Source organism: Caloenas nicobarica, chromosome 3, assembly GCF_036013445.1.
Source record: "Caloenas nicobarica isolate bCalNic1 chromosome 3, bCalNic1.hap1, whole genome shotgun sequence".
NCBI lineage: Eukaryota > Metazoa > Chordata > Aves > Columbiformes > Columbidae > Caloenas > Caloenas nicobarica.
Window position 1 is genome coordinate 111099029 of NC_088247.1, and position 22907 is coordinate 111121935.

Genomic DNA, 22907 nt, shown 5'->3' on the forward strand with positions numbered 1-22907 from the left:
AGAGGGATGGCCTGGTGACTAATGACTTTCATTGATCTTGTGCTTGCAGGAGAGAACAATCTACCCTCTGCAGTTCCTACAAGCTTTTCTCCTGGAGGCTCTGAGAAAGCAAACGTGAGATGTTATCCAAAAGCAGGGCTGTGTGAGCCCACTGAGCCTAGCGATGCTGCTGTCTCATGGATGTATGAACATGATAGTGCGGAAGATACCAGCGTCAAGAAGTCTCTTGATGTCTTCTACAAAATATATTGCAAAAACCGGCCAGACAGAAAGGATCCCACCTACAAGGCTGCATCGCAATGTCTGTCGCAGAAGATTTCAGAGCTAGCAAACAGGCGTGGAACAACCTATGCATTACGTTGCCTGCAAATGGCCCAGGTGGTCTTGAACAGAGATGGTTGTAAGATCTTTCCAAACCACCCCATTATTGCTTGTTTTGCAAAGCCAGCTGAGGGAGAAGTTATTTTGGAAGACAGAAGGAGAACACCTGGACTCTCAGATGATGTTCTTCAACTCCTCTTGAAACAAACACAGACAGAACATAGCCCTGATGTGCCACGTGAGAAGTGAGCAAGGTGCTGATTCATTGCTGAGCTTGGCTTTCACTTCAAGAGGTGACTTTCTTGGAAAGACACTGTTCTTCTTAGCACCACCTTCAACACCACACATTCTATGGAGGGGATCTTCTGGAGCAGACCTTGACACCTTGGCCTCTGCAGAGCAGCACTGCATAAGGAGCATCTGTGGTCCCCATGTAACTGCTTGAGATGTGTTGATTAATCTGGATGGGTGATACAGTGTCCATTGCTGGGACATCAGACACGATGATTTCTATGTACCAGGCTTTTAAATTGACCTACGTCCCTACCCCAGCTGAACGATGGCCCAGCCCAAATTCAGCCCCAATGTGGGCATGGATGTCCAAGTACTGTTGACCGTAACAGACTGATTGAAGGAGTTTGGCATGGTAAGCCCCAGACCTAGGGAGGAAACTGAAGATTTTGTTCTGTACCTGACTGACACTGTAACACCGATGCTCCCGTGGGATGCCTGATAGCTGTGTGTGTTTACCTACAGACGTATGATCTCACAGATTGTGACTGCAATGCGGGTTAGCTTTTTCGACAGCTTCTGTGCAGGTTATTTATTTTTTTTAACAGGATGGATAAAAAAGAGGAAAGTTTTTTTGCTTTAGCGGTGTTTCTAACACTTCAAATGCACCAGCTGAGCAGACTGGGGACTTTTTCCTATCTCTATGAGCTGGTTTAAGAGCAACCTGAAATAGATGAATGAGTAAGGGCTCTGCAGAGGTGTCCATAGGGAAGCTGCAGAGTTAGTGCCAGCTGCTCTGGTAGCTGCCTGCTGTAAGATGCAGAGTGTCTAGGAAAAGCAGAGATCACATCTCAGCATGCCCAGGGCTGGGTCACTTGGTTGATTCTGTAGGGGCAATGCTGCTTCCTCCAGCTCTCTCCCTACCCATTAGCCCCTGATTATTTCTGCTGCCATGGGGCCTGAGCCCAGAGCTTTCACAGAGAGGAAGCCAATGCTCATTGCTTGAGTACACTCTTGTTATCTTTGTTGGCACTGCACAAGACCTCGTGATTACTTTCCTAGTGTGTCGATGGATGAGGGAAAATGTTCTGCAAGATGTTTAAACCATGGAGGTGGTTGCCCTCTAGTAGGGATCATCTGGTGTTGGTTGTTTACAGCAAAGGTTTGCTGCTTCTAACAAGCTCTGCTGCTGCTTATACCCAGAACTTTCTTGCTCTGGTTTTAGTTGGCAGGAGCACCACTGGCTACTGTGGGAACTGGCCCAATACACTGGTTGCCCAGCTTGAGTTGTGGTGACTATTGCTTGCCCTATGACATTAAGAGGTGACCTGAACGACTAATTCCCAGCAGTTGGTTTTGGTCACTGCCACCTGGGGAATTTAAAGTGCCTTGGGTCTGATAAACTTGGCGGGCCTAATTCTGCTTTGCTTTGTGCTTATGGAAACTGGGAGTGAATTCCAAGGAAAACAGCTGCATAAGGGAGGCAGGACTGGATTCCCTCTGTCACAGCCTTAGTGGGAAGGGTGCTGCTGTCATGCAAGGCTGCAGCTCAGGCCCCTCTGCTCAGCATATGGTCACCAGGAGCAAGCAGAGCTTCCAATCCCTCTCTGGACAGGTTGTCAGTCATTAAAGCTGTACTTTACTGACTGCAGTTATTCTTATAAATGTTCTGTTCTTGAATGATGTATCAGGCTCTAAAAGAGACGCTTGGCTGGGAGAAGGTAGTTATGTGGTTGTCCTTACCAGAGTTGCCAGGCCCTCTGCGTTGGTTTAGTTTTTGCTTTGTTTCACAGCTTGCTGGAGGGGGCTTGCAAGTAAACAAACCTTCTGGAAAAATTCTTGTCTTCTCCAAACTTTTATTGTTAAATTTTCATTAAAATTTAGAGTAAAACCAATTATTTTATGGCAGATTTTCATATTTTAGGTGCTTATGGGAGCAGAGTGGAACTCAGCTGGATAAATGAGGCTCCAAAATCCCGTTGATTTTTAATGATAACAAAACAACCTAACTGTTTAGGGGAGTCTGAGAGTCTTGTCAGATATCTGGAGCTGAAATATGATAGAGTTTGCGACACTTGATCATTCCTACTGTGGAACGAACTGCTCCATTTCTGGAGAAACACTTAATTTTAGGAGATGTTTCGCTGGGATCTTATTGTTCAGTCTCTTTTATTAAGTTAAACAAAACTGCAGCACAGAGAATAACACTCATCACTCCTTTTCCCACTCACTGCTAATTGATTTTTCACAAACCTGTGTTGGAACCTGCTGTATGTATTTCCAAATCTGCTGAAAGCCAAACCAATTGTATTACTCATTTCCTTGATAAACATCTATCTTGGATTTCTTCAAGACACGGAGGGATGAATGCATCTCTCTCCTTTGCCAGGTGCTCCAAGCAAGACTCACCAATTGCGTTGGACAGGCTGTACTTGAAAGAAACACAGTCCTATTTGGCATTTTGTGAAGCTACATAGAAGAAATTGTAATAACTAATATTACCTCTGGTGAGCAATAGCACCGGGAGCCTAACTTATGTCTGTTTGAATTTCTGAAGCTGATTTGCAGTTTTAACTAAGATGTGTTGCTTCAAATTAACTAAGGTGGATCTTTTTTCCTCCTTTTTTTGTGAGTTCTTTGCTTTTTTTGTGTGTTGCTTTTGTGGCTTTTCTCAGCCTAATAGATGGGAATCTACTTGTGTTCTGGATCCAGTAAACTGCTCTTTCACGGTCTGCTTCACTCCCTTCTTGCAATGGAGTCTTCAGAAAGGTGGAAGCAGCTTTCAAGGAGCAATCAGCTTAAAATGTGTAGGGCTGCCAGGATCCTGTGTCAAACCCGCCCTCAGCATTGCAAAGCGGGACAAATGTGTAGCAATGCCAGCACACCACCCACCACTGCAAACACAACCATGGCGCCTTGTCTTCTGCAGCCAGTTGTAGAAGCATGAACTTGGCCAGAGCTGCTTCCCCCCACAAACAACAGTGTCCAGCCGGTGATGGGAGGGAGGAGGACAGACCCTAGGAAGAGTGAGAGCATAGGGAGGAGGAGAAGGAATTTGGCAAGGGGAGAACTGCCCCAGGAATGCAGATGAGTGAGTAGGTGCCTCAGGTTGAGCTTTTGGGCAGCTGCTTTCCTGAGGAGCAGCCACTCACCCTGCAGACAGGGGAAGGAGGCATCCCTTCCCTGGGGCAGTGAGGTTGTCCCCAGAGGGCACAGTGCTCCCAGGTTCCTTCCCCTGCCTGTTTAAACGCAGCCTGACAACGCTTCTGTCCTGTTTCCCCACTATCAGGCCTGCTCCAGCCTCCAGTTCCTTTCTGTCTTTCATGATGGTGCTAATGAGATCCCTGGAGGAGTTTTCCCTTCAAAATGAAACATCTCCCTGAGTCCAAAGAGCCTGATGTCAGTCAGCAACAGAGCAGTGAACTCACAAGAAACCACTAAAGGTCTCTCCCTTGGAGGCCTCCTATCTCCTGGCTCAGTGGGTTCTTTGCTGCTTTACTCCCTCTGCCACGACGACGTGCCTTTGTGTATGTTTTCCACCCACCAGTTTTCCCACTGAAGTGTTGATCTGCTGTGGTGATGTTGTTTGCTGACTGGGGAAGCCATTCATTCTCCGGTGTGGATATGTTCAAGGAAGCATGGAGAGCAAAAGGATGTACAGAAGGTGACAGCATATAGGCAAAGAAGAAAGGACAGTTGGGATCTCAAAGGTCAACATCAAGGTTTCCAGATAATGCGGTCACTCCAGTACAGCCACACTGCTCGCACCAGATTTAGTATTTGATCTTCAGCATTTCCGTTTGGAGATTGCTTGTGCTCTACCAGCCCAGCTGCTGAGACCTCTCATCAGTTCCCTTTCTGCACAGGCCAAATCCCAGCAAGGGTGTTTGTGTTTCATGCATGTCAGATTCCCTGCTGCAGTTTCACATGGGGCTGCTGTTCCCGCCTTGCTGCCCCTGGCAGATTGGCACAGCTGCTGTGCTCTGCAGGTGTCTCCAGCAAAGGCAATGGAAATTTGGCTGCTGACTTTAACCAGAGCAGAAAGAGGCCCTTGCTAGCCCAGCTGGCTGCAAATTATGGCCAAGATCTTTGGACTTGCTGCAATCTCTCTTTGCAAATAGATTTATACTGGGATTGTCTGGGTTTAGGTTGCAGTCCTTGAGCCATCTTGAAACTGATAAATCAGCTTCTTGGTGATTCTACTTGATATGTGGCTTGCTTGCTTTTATGGCAGGAGTGTTGTACGTGTGCTGGAAGACACAAAATATTGGAGCAGACCCTCAGCTACTCAAGTTAATAGTGCTAAGGGAAAAAAAAAGAGATGAGAAATGAGGATCCAGTATCATTTCTGTAGTAGTAAATGTATCCACAGGTGTTAGTCTGTCAGAATCCAGAGAAAAGCATTCTGCAGGCACAAATTATGGAGAAAGGTAATACCAACTGCTTCAGCAATAGATGCAGCTGTGTCCTGGGTCATTGACGGGGGGCAACGAGAGGAGGTGGTCTGAGTCAGGTGACCACAAATTGACCAATGGGAGTATTCCATCCCATTCACGACTTCCTGGATTTAAAAGGTGGACCCGAAGGACTCTCTCTCTCTTCTGCTGGGTCTCCTGCTGCTTTGCTTTGTCTCTGTGTTTTTCTGCTGTCCCTGCAAGCTGAGGCCTCATGACAAACTGAATCTAGTTCTGGCTGGCTGAAGGATCTGGAGCAGCTGCTGGGAATTGCAAGACTGGTTCTATAATATTGGTTCTGCATTATTTTTCTCTATGTTTATTTAGTAGCGTTAGTAAAGCGTTTTCAAATTTTCCAGCTTTCTTCTCTCTGTTCTTCTTTTCCTTTCCTCTCAAAATCGCCTGTCCTTAGTGAAAAAAGGGGAGGAGAGGGGGGGCGGAAAACGGGAGGGGGAAGAGGGTTAAGGAAAATACATCTGCCGCAGTTTTTCATTATCTCCCCGCGATCAAACCACGACAGATAATTGGTGGAGAATGCGGGCAAAACTGGAGCTCAAGAAATAGTTAATATTTTGGCACTAAAAAGGGGTGGCGCTGCCCGCGCCTGGCGCGTTTCTCTTCGTCTGGCGGCCACGTGTTTGTGCCCAGCGTGGCGCGGCGCGGCCAGGCGGTGCGCTGCCTGTCGTGTCTTTGCGCGCGCCGCGTCTCGGCTCAGCCACGTGCTGCGGCTCGGCTCGGCGCGAAATTTGGGGATCTTTTGGCGCTTAGAAGTGGTCAGACGTACCTTTCAATTTTCTTGGCACAGTGCCAACTCAGAGAGTTGTAAAACTTGTGGGTCTGGGTGCTTAGGATATTATTTAGTGGTATTAAGGCAGAAGTGAATTACATTGGTTTCAAAATGCTGTGGTATAATTGGTATCAGTTATTTTCTACTTTATGGACTGCAATACCCTATGTATGTTGGGTGTTTCTTGGGAATAGAATCTTACATTATATCACAACAAAGAACTGGACAATGCTTATGATTGTACTGTGTGGTTTGGCATTGGCTTACTTTATGTTATTGCAACCGATAATGAGTTTCTATTTGTTTCTGCTTTACTTTGAGAAACCTCTGAGAGAGATAAAATCCAGCTATGTGTTTGCTAAATGGGCTAGCGAATCTTTAGAAAGGTTGACTAACCACACTTTTGCCTTCTTGTTTGAGCAGATTACCAACATTTTTGAGTGCTTTGAATATCCGTGGAGTTTTGATAGAACTATAGCAGTGTTCTCTGCCATTATGAATGCGCTAGTATTAATACTAGTGTTAAGAGAAATTAGATTAAACAGGAGGTTTATGTCCCTTTTGAGCAAAGAGAGTTGCACGGTGTCTGTTGAAGCTGGAAGGGCAGCTAAAGCTGCAGCTGCAGCCACTGCACCCCCGGTCGCAGACACCACGGCTACACAGGCTCAAGCTTCTTCCTCGACTGCGGATGATGTTGCTTGTCCAAAGGCTAACAGGGCCCCTCCTTCCTCAAACATGGGGCATGGTTGCAACAATAACAACCCCTGTGATAATGGTGAGCCCATATCAACATCAGTTGCCGGTTGTAAAAAAAGTCACTAGAAAGGCTACTCGTACTGCAGATGATGGCAACAGGCCAGACTCATCCCAAGGGGCATCATCAAGGGAGGAAGTGACCACTACTCGGTCCTTTTCTCCAGGTGAGCTGAGAGATCTGCGAAAAGACTATAGTCATCGTGATGGCGAGAATATTGTAACCTGGATGCTCCGATGCTGGGATAATGGGGCTGAAATGATAGAACTGGAGGGCGGAGAAGCAAAACAGCTGGGATATCTATCAAAGGATTCCACCCTTGATAGGTCAATTGCAAGCGAGCACAACTCTGCTACCCTCTGGACCCGACTCCTGACAGCTATGAAAACAAGATTTTGTCACAAGGACGATTGTCAGTGCACATCAGGGAAATGGAATACTATGGAGAGGGGTATCCAGTTCCTGAGAGAATTAGCTGTGCGAGAGATCATCTATTTTGGGCCGAACAGTCAAGAGGGGATAGACCCAGATAGAATCAAGTGTACACGATCTATGTGGCGCAGATTAGTACAAAGTGCACCACCTTCATATGCTAAATCATTGGCAGGAATGATCTTGTCAAGTGGTGGTAAACAAAGGGTTTCTGAAGTGATTGAGCAGCTCCGGGAATTTGAGGACAGCCTTGCTGGTTCTCTACAGGCTTGTGTCTCTGCTGTGGAGAAACTCTGTGAAAAATCTGATGACCGGTTTGAAAAGCTGTTGCAAGAAATCAAAGTACTCAGAGAAGACATACACGCTTCACGAACCAATGCTGCAGCTATTAGGAGAAGGTGTTTCCAATCTGCGGAGAGAGAGCAGAGGCAGACCAGCACCAGAAGTTCACTGTGGTCCTTCCTACGTGAGCAGGGAGAAGATATGAATAAGTGGCATAAAAGATCTACTTCAGAACTTCAAGAACAAGTACATGAGTTAAAAGGGAAAATTCCTAAGAAAAGGGCTGCCCCAGTTTACAGAAGGGACAGAAGAGATTCTGATGCTCGTGAAGGAACCTCTAATTCACACTCAGAGACTGTGCAAGCCAGAGATTAGTGGTGCCCTGCCTCCAGCCAGGCGGAGGAAAGGGATAACAGAGTTTATTGGACTGTACAGATACGATGGCCTGGTACAATGCACCCCCAGGAGTACAAGGCTTTGGTGGACACTGGTGCTCAGTGCACGATAATTCCTTCAGATTATAAAGGAACGCAATCCATCAATATTTTTGGAGTGACTGGGGGATCCCAGGAACTGACTGTTGTAGAGGCTGAAATGAGCCTAACTGGAAAAAACTGGCAAAAGCATCCCATTGTGACTGGCCCAGATGCTCCGTGCATCCTTGGCATAGACTACCTCCGGAGAGGGTATTTTAAGGGCTTAAAAGGGTATAAGTGGGCATTTGGTAGAGCATCTGTGGACACTGAGAAAATTGAACAGCTGTCTGATTTGCCTGGTCTTTCAGACGACCCTTCTGTTGTAGGACTGCTGATGGTTGATGATCAGCAGGTGCCAATTGCTACCATGACGGTGCATCGTCAACAGTATCGCACCAACCGGGACTCTCTGATTCCTATTCAGAAATTGGTTCGTCAACTAGAAAGCCAGGGTGTGATCAGTAAGACTCGCTCACCTTTTAATAGCCCAATTTGGCCAGTGCGTAAGTCTAGTGATGAGTGGAGACTAACTGTAGATTATCGTGGCCTGAGTGAGGTTACACCACCGTTGAGTGCTGCTGTACCTGATATGCTAGAACTGCAATTTGAACTGGAGTCAAAGGCAGCCAAGTGGTATGCCACCATTGACATTGCTAATGCATTTTTCTCTATCCCTTTAGCAGCAGAATGCAGGCCGCAGTTTGCTTTCACCTGGAGGGGCATGCAGTACACATGGAATTGCTTGCCCCAGGGGTGGAAACACAGTCCTACCATCTGCCATGGACTGATCCAAACCATGCTGGAAGAAGGTAAAGCTCCAGAACACTTGCAGTATATTGATGACATCATCGTATGGGGCGACACAGAGAAAGAAGTCTTTGAGAAAGGTGAGAGAATAATTCATATTCTTTTGGATGCTGGTTTTGCCATAAAACGTAGTAAGGTCAAGGGACCTGCACAAGAGATCCAGTTTTTAGGAATAAAATGGCAAGATGGTGGGCGTCGGATCCCAATGCAGGTGATCAACAAAATTTCAGCTGTCTCCACCTGCTAATAAGAAGGAGACACAGACTTTCTTGGGTGTTGTAGGTTTTTGGAGAATGCATATTCCCGACTACAGCCAGATTGTGAGCCCTCTCTATCGAGTGACTCGTAAAAAGAACCAATTTGAGTGGGGACCAGAACAACGACAAGCCTTTGAACAAATTAAGTGTGAGATAACTCATGCGGTGGCTCTTGGACCAGTTCGGACTGGACTAGATGTTAAGAACATGCTCTACACTGCGGCCGGAGATAATGGTCCTACCTGGAGCCTCTGGCAAAAGGCACCAGGAGAAACCCGAGGTCGACCCTTAGGTTTTTGGAGTCGATACAAAGGATCGGAGGCCAATTATACTCCAACTGAAAAGGAAATACTTGCAGCTTATGAGGGAGTCCGAGCAGCTTCAGAAGTGATTGGTACTGAAGCACAGCTCCTCCTGGCACCTCGACTGCCGGTGCTGAGCTGGATGTTTAAAGGGAAGGTTCCCTCCACGCATCATGCAACCGATGCTACGTGGAGTAAATGGATTTCATTGATCACGCAACGAGCTCGAATTGGGAGTCCCAATCACCCAGGGATCTTAGAAGTGATTACGGACTGGCCGGAAAGTAAAGACTTTGGGATGTCCCCAGAGGAGAAGGAAGTAACACGTGCTGAAGAAGCACCACCATATAATACCCTTTCAGAGACTGAAAAGCAGTATGCCCTGTTCACAGATGGATCCTGCCATCTTGTAGGTAAACATCGAAGGTGGAAAGCTGCTGTGTAGAGTCCCATACGACGAGTCACAGAAGCCACTGAAGGACAGGGTGAATCTAGTCAGTTTGCAGAAGTGAAGGCCATCCAGTTGGCCTTGGACATTGCTGAACGAGAAAAGTGGCCAATACTTTATACTGACTCATGGATGGTGGCAAATGCCTTGTGGGGGTGGCTACAGCAGTGGAAGAAAAACGACTGGCAATGCAGATGTAAACCCATTTGGGCTGCCACACTGTGGCAAGCCATTGCTGCTCAGCTAGAGAGCCTGCCTGTGAAAGTTCGTCATGTAGGTGCTCATGTGCCTAAAAGTCAAGCCACCGAGGAACATCGAAACAACCAACAAGCGGATCAAGCTGCTAAGGTTCAAGTAGCTGAAGTGGATTTGGACTGGCAACATAAAGGTGAACTCTTCTTAGCAAAGTGGGCCCACGATGCTTCAGGGCATCAAGGTAGGGATGCAACCTATAAATGGGCTTGTGATCGAGGGGTGGGCTTAACTATGGACACTATTTCACAGGTTATTCATGAATGTGACACTTGCGCCGAAATCAAACAAGCTAAAAGGTTAAAGCCTGTATGGTATGGGAGGCGATGGTTAAAGTATAAGTATGGAGAGGCTTGGCAGATTGATTGATTATATTACACTTCCACAAACTTGTCAGGGTAAGCGGTATGTACTTACAATGGTAGAAGCAACCACTGGATGGTTGGAAACATACGCTGTACCCCATGCTACAGCCCGAAATACGATCTTGGGCCTTGAAAAGCAAGTCCTTTGGTGACATGGTACGCCAGAAAGAATTGCATCAGACAATGGTACTCATTTCAAAAACAGTCTTATAGACAACTGGGCCAAAGAACATGGTATTGAGTGGGTATATCACATTCCATATCATGCACGAGCTTCTGGGAAAATTGAAAGGTACAATGGTTTGTTAAAAACTACACTAAAAGCACTGGGTGGTGGAACCTTTAAAAATTGGGATTCACATTTAGCAGAAGCCACTTGGTTGGTCAACACTAGAGGATCAACTAATTGAGCCGGGCCTGCACAATCAGAAATTCTACGTACTGTAGAAGGAGATAAAGTCCCTGTAGTACGCATGAAAAATATGTTAGGCAGTTTGGGTCACTCCTACCTCAGGCAAAGGCAAGCCTATTCGTGGGATTGTTTTTGCCCAACGTCCTGGTAGCACCTGGTGGGTGATGCTTAAAGATGGAGAAGTTCAATGTGTACCTCAAAGGGATTTGATTTTAGGTGAAAATAGTCAAGACTGAACTGCATGATGTTAATTTCCATACTAACAGTGTCTAATAAGTGTCTTTCAGATCAAGACAGTGGTGATGGAACCAGAGCTAGTTTCTTGGAGCGGCACCTGACAACTTCTTCGAAGTTGATGTCTTTAACCCACAAACAGTGGTCATGAGATGTACTAGATGTGTGATAAGTGAACTTAAATGAGTTTTTCCAAAGGATGGTCCATGGACTAAGAGAATGATGAGCTACACCTGCATATATATATGTGTATAGTTGTTGTAATTAATTAGATCACATTGTTAGATTGTATTAATTAGATTGTGCTGATGAGGTTTAAATATGCCATGAATGGTATGTTATAAGGGGTGGAATGTCCTGGGTCATTGAGGGGGGGCAAGCTGAGGCCTCGTGACAAACTGAATCTAGTTCTGGTTGGCTGAAGGATCCTGTCGAAGCAGCTGCTGGGATTGCAAGACTGGTTCTATAATATTTGTTCTGCTTTATTTTTCTCTATGTTTATTTAGTAGCATTAGTAAAGCGTTTTCAAATTTTCCAGCTTTCTTCTCTCTGTTCTTCTTTTCCTTTCCTCTCAAAATCACCTGTCCTTAGTGAAAAAGTGGGGGGGGGGGGTGAAAAACGGAAGAGGGGAAGAGGGTTAAGGAAAATACATCTGCCGTGGTTTTCAATTGTCTCCCCGCGATCAAACCACAACAAGCTGGAAAAAACAAACGTGCTCTTGAGCATATTATCAGTAATTACAGTAACAGTACTAGTGTCTTCACAGCTCACGTTGCTTAACCACCACAGATCAGTCACCGCTACAGGGGCATTCATACTGATGGATGTAGGTAGCTATTGCTAAGGAGGTGCAGGGAGGAAGGAAGGTCTTCACTGTGAATCAGATGTTGTTGCCTTATAATTTTTTTGCCAGTATTTATGCTTTTCCACATGGTTAAATATGAGTTGCTGTGCAAAACATTTTAACTGCCATTTTAAAGGAAATAACCTCCCAGAAAGAGAGAGCTGGAGGCGTCAGAGGACTGTATCTAAATCAGTTCTTGTATTTGGTTTGGTGATGGATTGACCTCTGCTTTGGAGTAGCTCTGAAACCCCCTGGTCTTGCATTCAGATTTTTTTTTTTAAAGAAGAAACCAAAAAGTCAAACCCATACAATTTACACAGAGAAAACTCAGAGCAAAAATTGAGATTTCTGTTGTTTAAGAGAGACCTGCTGCTACTGTTGTTTGGGAGATACCTGCTGGGTTTTGATGGAAGAGAAAAGAAGCCCTAATGGACTCTAGTCTGACTCTAGGTCAGCCCCAGAGCCAGATGTGGCCTTCTCCACTAATAACAAACGTGAGGTATCTGCCTGGAGCCCCTCTTTGGGGCTGTGAGGAGAAAGGGTGCACACAGAGTGCTCCTCTGGAGCCTGGAAAAACCCAAACTGCTGTCTTTTTATGCGCTTTTACAATGAGTTTTAGAAAACTTTCAAGGGAATAGCTGTTCATTTGTTTTTAAGGATTTTAAATGATGGCAAAGTTAAGCAATCTTAGTTCAGAAGGTGCATGTCCATGCAGGAGGTTAATCTGGGGTCCTGCTGTAGGGGGGGTTCGTGCTGCTGCTTTACACACGGGGGGCCAGAGGGAAGATGCCTTGGGAGAGGTCATGCTGCTGCTTCAGCTCCTCCGGGCTCTTGGAGCTGCGCAGCCACTGCCTTCAACATTCAAGTTTGCTTATTAGAAATTTCTGATGCGGGAAGAAGAGGGATAAGAGTAATGACTCTTCAACCCTTGAGGAAATGAGATGCAAGCAATGACAAAACAGAGGCGGCTGCTGAAAGAGCATGAAGATAGATAGCAGCAGAGGAGAGCGTGAAACTGTTTGAATTTAAAGAGCAATGTAGGCAGAACAGACTGGATGCAGCTGAAAATTTTGGATTATGACTCACATCCACAAATCGTGGCTGGCATCTCGCAGGGGACATGGCAAGCTCTGTGCTACTGAAACACGCAGTCTTTTGAAAAGTTTGTGCCCCACTCAGGAGCACCCGCGGTTCTTCTGTGCACTGCTTGCTTCCAGGTACAATATTCAGCTTATGCCAATAAGCCTGCCAAAAATAGGTGTGTGTCTCACACTGAGGCAGAAGGGCAAAGACAGAGCCCGTTGGAATAAACATCTCTGGAGCAGGTGATAAATTTGGCACAGAAGAGAGGGAGTTTTTTTTCTTAACTATATTGGGTTTCTGTGGGGTACGAGTCTGATTCCTGTGTCCATGCTGATTTGCACGTTAGGTGGTTGAGAGGCCAAGTTTTGAGGAAGAGTAGATTACCTACAAGGAAAATGCATAGGGAATAACTCTTAATTCAGCACTTGTTTAGGTGAGTGGTAATCTGGCATCCTGGGGCTTGGTTTGGAAACAGTTGGCCAAAGTGATTCTCTCTTCACAGACAGAGCCCCCAGGCTTGCTGCAAAATGAAGGACAGGAAAATTGTGGCCTTTGCAAAAAAATGCAGAAATTACGTGCTTGGGGCATTTTTCTAGGAAAAAACAAAAGTTCATGAAGCTTGAAATTCCTTCCTGGGATGAGAGGGAGTCTGTATCTAGGATATCTAAGTTCAGATAGCTGTAGCAGTTACATGTAGAAAGGACTTGCACTCTGGCAATTTTTCACCCCTTCTGAAGTCAAAGACAATCAACCCATGTTCTTACTCCAAAGGCCCAATGTTTTTGAAGTGACCTAATACTCCCTCTGCCTTATCCCTACGTGTAGAGCAGGATGGACACTCCTGTGCAAATGTTCCCACTTTTAGACATGTCTGGTCTCAGTTCTGCTGCTGCCACGACCCAGATGCGCTGCTGAGTTTACACTATCTGGGTATTTGTTACTATGCAAGTATCTGCCGCCTTTGTCATGTCGCTATTCCCTGAATTTCAAGTATTTAAAGAACTTTCAGCCCTGTTGCCTTTTGGGTGCGTGTTGGTTTTTTGTTTGTTTGTTTTCTCGTTTGTTTGGGGGTTTTGTTTGGGTTTTTTTTGAGGGGAGGGAGTGGTTTTCAGTGTGTTTTGTAGTTTTGTTTGCTTTTCCTTCTGTGACTGGAAGAAGCCACAGAAGCACAGTCAGAGGCTCTAGTTTCGGTCTAACTCTGCTTTGCTGCCCTCAGAAGGACTCAAGTAGTGGCCTGGAAGTGTGGCCAGCCATGGGTGGATAGATGATGGCTCCTTCTGGCTAAACAACAGTTTCTTCTGAATGCTTAAGTACCAAAAGTGGTACAAGGCCCTCACAGAAATGTCCTGCATTCTGTAGTTTTCTCCCCAGACTGTGCAATAACCTCTGGGAAGTTGCATTTTTTTTCTGAGAGGTGAAGTGCTTTCCTCTCTGCCTGGTTTGCACTTGACTTCGCTTTGATGCTTCTTTGGTTTCAGCACTTGGCGAAGCACAAATCATCTTTTCAGATGCCCTTTGCTTTTGGTTTCTCTCAGTTCACTTTGTTTGCTTCTGTAACCCAGTGCATCTTTTTTTTTTTTCCTCTACTTCATTATTTAAGGCAGGAATAACTTGTTTCCCCTGAGGCAAGGAACCAGGTGATGCTTTGTACCCAAACATGCTCCACCACCGTGTGTTCAGTAGGCAGCTGCGCTGCTTTGGTTCAGCTTTCAAAAGCAGACTTTGCTGTAGCCACTGGGCAGAAAAGTGCACCCGACTTTATGCTCTCCTGCCTGTTGTTGCCCATGTTGTGTGCATACTCTGGGCAGGAGGGCTTGTGAGTGGCACCTTTGTGCAGTAGGAAACATCCCTCAGAGTTGTTGTTTTTCCATTGCTCTAGGCCAGGCACAACTTGCTGCTCAGTGGGGCCGGCTACATGATGCCAGGGCAGAGCTGCCCAGCAGGGCCATCCCAGGTGCTCAGCGCTCTCCTGCCCTCCGCCTCCTGCCTGCTTCGAGGGCTGCAGGAGGGAATTTTCCCAATTTTCCCTAAATCATGCTGCTACAGCTCTGGCAATTTGCACAGAATAAGAACAGGGACTCTTGAGTCCTGTTACGAAAATTGCAAACGTGTCACATTTGTTTCCTCCCTTGTTGCAATGGCCCTGCCTGAAGCAGTGAAGATGTCACCTCTGCAGTCCATCTTCCCTCCACCCACCTCCCCTCACCACCATCCTGGGGATATTCCCAAGGTGCTGTTGCCTGAGGTTTGGGCTGCCCACAAGCCCAGTGACACCTCTGTTCATCCCCCTGTGTGCTCTGGTAGTATGTGGAGGCTGGTTTTGCAAATGCATTGGGTGTCTTCCACTGCAGAACAAATCCAAGAGTTTTGGGTTTTTTTTTCTTGTGCTTATTCAATAAAGTGTCCTGGCCTGACAACACCTAAAACCCACAACACCCTTCACGGGTTGTGTGTGTACATGATCCCGCAAGATCTTCAAGTGGAAGGCATAAATTAAGTAAAAGATGGGCAATAACATCCACCCCATAGGGTATGACAAAGAAGGCCAAAAATGATCCATCATTACCAAGTAGGAGGAACACAGGACATGGTAAGGACAGCCAGCGCCTGAGGTGTTTCCATCGTGCACTGCCCAGATCCAAAGCCCACCTGAGATCCTGGGCAGGGCTGTCATTAGATATGTGTGCACTTTGGCTTAGGTATTTACCAGCTGAGCTGGGTTGGTGTCCCTCGGTGTCTCAGAGGAGTGAGTCATGCTGCTGCAGGCACAAAGGTGCCTAGGTTGCCTTGAGGCTCATCTTTGGACTAAGTTTGGCAGGCAGTGAGCGCTGCCTCTCTATTCCCAGAATGAACCTTATACAAATGCCTGACCCAAACTATTTTGTCATCCTTGATGAATCCTCCTGCTATTAAGTCATTCCCCATGTTCCTCAGCTCAGAGCTCCTCCAGGATGTTTGGTATCGATGGCCTCACTCATGCCTACTCTGACAGAATTTTTATTTTTCTTCCCACACAGCTGCTAGTGGGAGGCACTGATTCATGCCAATGACCTGCCCGATCCTGGAGCCGAAAGGTAGCCAGGGAGTGAGCTGGGCATCTGCGGCAGGAGCAGATCCTCAGCAGGCATCAGATGAAATAGCTCCCAGCCTGTGAATGGAGCTCGGGCCATTTACACCAGCGGAGGATCTTACCCCAGGAGTTTGAGGTGTTTTGGTGTGGGTGAGTATATCAGGACATATGGCTACTAAAATCAGTGTACAACAGGCCGTATATACATCCTATATAAATGCGTCTATTTCATTATTGAACGTAGGTGATTTTATGTGGGGCATATGTTTTCCCACAACACTAAAGTTCATTTTAAAAATACCCTGTTCTGTAGGCTTTCCCTAATGACTATTTTTCCACACACATCTGTTAGCCAACAACACATGACAGCATTTCTTCCTTAAAAGTAAAATCTGGCACATAGCACACAGAGCATGAAATAATAAGATGTGATTAAGACGGTAGCTGGAGCTAACCAAAGCCAGAAAATTCATGGCAGAAAGGTCAAACCTTTATTTAAATTGCCTTTGCAATGGCCTATTTATTTGCAGGTGCTGTGAATCAAGAGGGAAAGTTTTGTAATGAAAGAACATCTGGCATGGAAAATCTCACCTCAGTTCAAGCTGAACAAAGTTTCACTCACACTAGAAGGTAGGTTTTTGTAATGAGAAATGCCAGTGAACCGCAGGGCAAGTGACACTATCCAGCGTTATATGTAATGATGGCATTTTGGGGTAAGACGCAGTACATGGACCTGGAATGCTGCTCAATGGGTGCTAAAATCAGCACCTTCATCCAGGGAGACAAGATGATTCTGTAGTTAAAGATACTGAGGTGGGAAATAGGGGAGATGGATGCTATGCCCTGCAACATGTTTTCAGTGTGACCTTCACAAATTGGTTTGTTCTGAGTTCCCAGCAGCTTGTTCTGGGTAGCCGAGATCTTCCAAGAAGGAATGAGAGGACAGGGCATTTACACCCACATCTTTGCCTAACAGCTGCAGTTAGAGGTTGGAACAATATGGTTTTGTGCCTGTGATCTAGGCCTCCTTGTTTAAGAAGCGATTCACCGTGTGATCTGTGAGGATGACGTGTTTTTGCATCCTTGCCCCCTCATCCTCCCTGGGTCTGGGGGGTCCCTGTGGGAGCATCGCTGCTCTAGGCATGGGCTGGGGACCAAGAGAATCTGGACACAGCTGAAGGTGGCTGTAGGATAACTGCATACACATTCTCAAAGCACTTCTTCCCCTCAACAGGATGGCTGGATCTATAGGGGAGTTGCTGTGGTTTGTATTTTGGGGGGGCTTTTTTTATGATCTGAGTTCTCACTTCAGAAAGGAAAGACCGATCTCAAGTTTGGCGATGTGTTGGTGCTGGAAGCAGAAAGAGGTCCCCACAAGGCGAGTACCACAGGAAACAACGAGAAAAAGGTGTGTGTAGACAAAGTCCCATGTCTGGGGTTTTGTCTGGTGGTCAAGAATAAGCTCTTTGCATGTGAATTACTAAGAAAAAAAAAATTCGGATGAGGAAACACAGACTGTGGCTAAAGGCTGTTTTGAAGGCTGGAGGACTCTTTCCAGAGGTAGCAGCGGATCAGGCTCAGAATGTGGTGTTGTGCTGGACAAGGGTCAGACTGATCGCTGGGCCCCTTCTTCTTATTCCTGCTACCATGGGGTAGCGCTTCATGAGAGGAGATGGTATCAGCACCCAGCCTGCCATGAGGAGAAAGAAATGAAACCAATTAAGCACAAACACACCCGGTTCAGCGTTTGTACCAAGCACCCTCAATAGTCCTAGTCCTGGGTTGTCCCCAGAGCCGCTCAGCCTAGGTGAGACAGTCACCCATATACACTGTCTGGCCAGTGTTGAGTGCTCCTAACCTTGAATGGAAACCTTTGCTCTAGTGTAAGTTTGCCACACGTGACCCATTTGAGCCGAAATATCCCCCCGTTGAGGCAGCCATCCAACATGGGTCTGCCTGGAAGAGGCGGCAGCATGCAGGAGTTGTCTCTTCCCAAAGCCCGGGCATGATACCCTGCAGGCTCAGCATGCCTCACGTGAGAGCTGGTGAAACCACCCACTATGGCTTGCTCTTCTTGTCCAGGGTAGCAGAGTCTCTTTCAGGGTCACTTTTCCTGCTTTTCCCGCTTGTATCACTTCTCCTGCCCCAGGGTTACAACTGGATGCTGGACCTTTCAGCAGGGCTTGCATCAGCACATCTCTTGGTTTTTTTTCCTCCCAGAGTGTTTAAAATGCTTTCGGCTCAGCCTTTCAAATGTCACATGTAGTGGCTAGACTGAGTCACCCCCAAAGGCCTCCTGTCTGAGTGTGACCAGCACCAGCTGCCAGCAGAAAGGCTGAGGAAACCCTGGGGCATCACTTAAGGCTGAGATACGGGGACAGGTCCAAGGGAGCAGACATGGCCGCTTGTTGGAAATCCAGACAGGTTGTGACAAAGAGAACATCCCACACATGTTTTTTCAAGAGACAGGCCTGAGGACGAGGTGGTGTGAGCGTCAAAGGTGCTAAGGACCCCAGGGAGAGCTGGCACCACACCCTTCCCATGGGACCCTGGCACCCAGCTGGTCAAGGCCACCTTTGTCAGGTCTGGAGAGGAAAGCAGGGGCAGGTAGTAGTACATTAGTACTCCTGAATACCGACTCCAGGTCACAGCTCTTGGCATCTGCTGTTTTCCACCTTGTGAAGACATTTAATCTTGAAAGAGCTTTTCTCTATATGCTCTGAGAGGCTGTGTGCTGGCTCTGCATCCCTGACAGGGGGCCTGCAGCACACTGCAAGGGTTTTTGGCTGGAAATCTGCAGAGGCAAATGTGTGATGGGATTTTGAACGTCAGCAAAGGTGCCCATCACTCTCTGCCTGGTGCTGCCCATAGGCTGCCAGGTGCCAGCTGCAATGAACCTCTACTTCTTTCAGCAGGTGCTGCTCCATGAAAATCGGTGCTTTTCCAGGTAGCACAGCAGGAACCCAATATCCGCTCTCTGGCAGCCGCAAGGTCATAAACCTCTCTCATTGAGACTGGCTACATGGATGGGATGGTGAATGAGCGCCAGGCAGTGTGGAGCCGAGTTCCTGCCAGACCGTGCTCCTCTCTCTGACTAGGGAGAGATCTTTGGAGAAGGGACAGAGTGGTGGCCCTGGTGTGGGGCCATAGAATCATGGAACCATTTTGGTTGGAAAAGACCTTTAAGAGCATTGAGTCCAACTATTATACTAACACTGCCAAGTCCACCTCTAAACCACGTCCCTAGGAACCTCATCTACACATCTTTTAAACACCTCCAGGGATAGTGACTCAACCACTTCCCTGGGCAGCCTGTTCCAGTTCAGCACTGTTCGAAAATTACTGGAAAATGGCTGCTCTGACCATGCTTTTAAAACACAGCTAATATGTTATATTAAAAAAATATGTTCTGTGATCTTCAACTGTAGAAATTTTTATGCAGAAGTCATAGGTTAAGATAGAAGCAAATTTGGTAGTGGCTGTTTTTCAAGCTATATAAGATGCTTCAATGAATGATAGTTAAAAGCGTTAGATTATGTAGCTTGTAGGTATTTTGCTAAATAAAAATTTATTCATATATCAACAGTCTGGACTTTTGCTATTACTGCATCTTTTATAAGCCGAGACCCTTTCTTATTGTGAGTACTCCACATGAAATTCAACTTGAAAAAGGGTTGTAGCAGAAGAATAGGAAATGTTGAGATTATGTGCTGGTTTAACCCAAGCTGGCAATACAACCACGATAGCCGATCACTCACCCTCTCCCCACCCCCCAAATAGGGGAGAGAATCAAAAGGGAAGGGAGAACCTTGGATTGAGATAAACACAGTTTAATAACAAAATATTAATACACTACTAGTAATATATATATAGAAATAGAACATAAAAGATACTCAATGCAATTCCTCACAAACTCTGTCCACACCAAGCAACCAGTCCCAGGAAGCAGGACCTCGTCCCAAAGAGCTGATCCCAGAAAGAGAAAAAAGGAAAAAAAAGCCAGAAAGGCCCAGGGGACTCTGCAAAACAGCAAAAGGCCGAACTAAATTTCCCAAACAGAACTTCCCTGGCTCCAGCAAAAAGAGTGAAGAAGACCAAGAAGCAAGAGAGAGACCAGAAGATCCCGACTCTACTTAAATATGAAGCATGACACTAATGGGGTGGAATACTCTTATTGATCAGTCTGGATGTCAGTCAAGCTCTGCCCCATCCATGCCCCCCCCGTTTCTCAATGACTCACACCTGGGGGCAGAGCTCAGAACGTCCTTGGCTCTCAGACCAGAGCAATTAAAAACATTAACTCTGTGCTGGGGTGTTATCTCTTGTTCTCAAACTAAGTCCGAATAATGACCATGCTAGCTATGGAAAAGAAAGTTTTCTAGCTGCATGAAGAAAATTAACTCATTTTCAGTCAAACCAGCACAGAATACCACAGAGATTTTATACGATATTGCTTAGCAAATGTATATATTTTAAAATATGAAAAAACCAAAACAAACAAACACCAAACCCACAAAAAACCAACAACAAAAAGCCTGTTTGGAAGTATGTAAGAATGGAATTTCAGTTGGAATGGCCATGGGAAAGTGAACTGGCATGAAAAAATAAGGATTTTACTAGAAATGCTCAGATTTCAGACTGCTAGTTATGTTCTGATTTCTTCTTACACTGACAGCATTCAAATCATAGTACACAAAATAAAGGGTTAATGAGAAATAAGAACTGATTTTTCCATCTTCTGTAGAATTCATTTTAAAATAATGGATTTTAAGAAAAAATGAAAGTAATCTAATCCAGTTGAAGAATAAGGTTTTAATTAGGCAAATGACATTACTTAATTTGTTGGTTCTCAGTTATATCCCTCTGTTCCATAAGAAGAGTTCAGAGGAGGTTATGCTTTTCCATTACCAAATCAAATCCATCATAGGCTCATGCAAAGGAGTATTTTTCCCCAGTAAGAGATCCACGTGTAGCATCTGTGCTTGGAGCTTTCGTGTGCCCATGTGCCTGTTTTCTTTGTACAGAGGTGGCAAAGCCAGAAGGTTTGTGACCATCCGTGTTTGAAGGACCTAAATTAATGCTACTGGCAGATGGATGGAGAAGGAAGACCCAAATTAACGCCTCCCTGAGGGAAAGGCAATTAAGTCAGTCAGCTCATGTCTATCCTGCCAGGCAGTCACTCAGCACTTGTCCTGCCAGCTGGGCAGTACTTGCACAGCTCTAGGCTGCAGCTTGTCCCACCAAAATCATTGGGACGACAGGGAGGGAGGTGGAAATAGGGCGCTGGGGCAGGTGGGTGGCCGGGCTGGGATGCAGGAGCAAGCTGGGATCCCTGGGGAGCAAAATCATTTGGTTCATGTGTCATCGATTCTGCCTCTTGCAGAATAGCTCTTCCACTCTGAGAATCTGCTGATTGTCTTTGAGAGGGTGGTTTCTTGGTTATTGCAGGGGTGGAGGGAAGGTTCAGGTTGCATTTGAAACCCTGTGTTTTTGGAGAGCCAAACTCTGGGCACTCTTCCTGCAAGGAGAAGCTGTTGCTGCCGCTTGGCTTGCAGAGCTGCTGTTTGGCTTTTTCCCACTGATCTCTCTCATTCCCAGCTGCTCATTCCTGCTGTCTTTATGAATGATGGTGGCTGCTTTTCCAGAGGTCGGGGTGATTGCTCTCCCAGCCATAACGCTGCAGTGGCGGGGAGGGTGTTTTACACAACATCAGGTCAGCAGTGAAACACAGGTCCTCTGCCTCACTGTCAGAGCAGTCTGAGGTCCCTGGAATTGTAATGGAAGGAGATGAGACTGGAAAAAAACTTGGGACCCGAAGGGTGGTGGTGTCCAGTGAACGAGGGTCTCTGTGTGAGAAAGGCGACATCCCTGCCAGGCCCTGCCGTGTCAGTGTGGCAATTTGCAAAGGAGTCACAACTATCGTTTGCCTCTGGAAAACTGTCCCTCCATCACAAATATAGGTAATTATCTTCTTACCCAGGAGGGAATGCCTGAAAACTCAGGTGTCTGCAGCAAAGCCTAAAATGACAGGCCAGGGATGCGCTCTCTGCTCCTGGCTCTCAGCCGGTATCATTTGAACACAGTTTCTGAAGTCAGTAGAACGAGACAAATTTATACTGACGGAGTATCTACCAGGTATTTTGAGTTCCCAAGGCTGCCTTTAAACTTAAGCCTCTTAAGTCTTTTTTTATAAGCACATGTGTTTCACACAGAGAGCCTAAAAGTCTTAAAATCAGGATGTGCAAAAGAAAAAAAATGTTTTTCTAGTGGGAAGGGTTCTTAGCAAAAACTCCTCTTGCATTTTGCAGGTTTTGTTTTCTTTCATAGGGTCATTTTACAGCTGGGTTTCTGTTTTTAGTGCCAATGGCGACTGAAAACAGGTGATTGAAAATATATTGGGCAATTCCCTTTGCCGTGTGAGTACTGGTGTCATGAAATAGATCTCTCAGCACTGTTTTCGGTCTGGAATTGTGTGCAAAAGCACAATGGGATTTTTTCTTTGGTACATATGTTGTTCAACATAAGTTTCCTTTGAAATCGTTACGGTCTGTTGCAGAAATCTGTATCTTTTTATCTTATGAAACTGAAATTTGCCTCTGAAATTTCCATGACACTATCAACCACAGAACAGTATTGTTCTTACCAAACAGAACCCTTGCCAAGAATTGATGTGCTATAAATATTTAAATAAATTAATTACTAAGTAAGCCAGACTAGTGCCCCAGTCTGTAAATATTAAATGGAACATACAGAGTTGACAAAATGCAGGCAGAAACACTGAATGGGGCTGTTTCATTGTCTAAATGAAATTATTTGCAATGCAAAGGCAACTGTAAAAGTCGTTTTTGCTTAGTGACAAGCAGCACTCAAAATACAAGGGCCTAAGTCGGCATTTCGCATGCTGAAAGAAATTTCCATCCTGTTTCACCGTCTACTGCACAGGCCCCAAACTTCACCAGTGAGGTTACCAGAGTGGCTAATTGCATACTTTAAAAATAAGTGTTGGGGAAGGTTGTGCAGGGGTTGTTTTGTGGGGTTTTTTTTCGGGGGGGGGGTGGCGCTGGGGCCTAGGTGTGCAGCTCCCTTGTACCCAGCT

General features: G+C 46.0%; 1 protein-coding gene across 10 annotated transcripts in view; it reads left to right on the forward strand.

The window, feature by feature from the left end:
- SHLD1 (shieldin complex subunit 1) overlaps nucleotides 1-19286 on the forward strand; it is a 63027-nt gene extending 43741 nt beyond the window's left edge. For 5 of the 10 annotated variants that reach the window (XM_065630900.1, XM_065630901.1, XM_065630903.1 and 2 more), the window contains one exon: nucleotides 50-5360. In XM_065630900.1, the coding sequence (XP_065486972.1) occupies nucleotides 50-570 (521 nt within the window). In that variant the 3' untranslated portion in view covers nucleotides 571-5360. Of the gene's footprint in view, nucleotides 1-49; nucleotides 5361-8417; nucleotides 8494-15758; nucleotides 15962-16341; nucleotides 16442-17123; nucleotides 17220-18723 lie in introns of those variants that run through there. The other 5 variants (XR_010605912.1, XR_010605913.1, XR_010605914.1 and 2 more) reach the window with 5 other exon arrangements.
- The last annotated feature ends 3621 nt before the right edge of the window (nucleotides 19287-22907 follow it).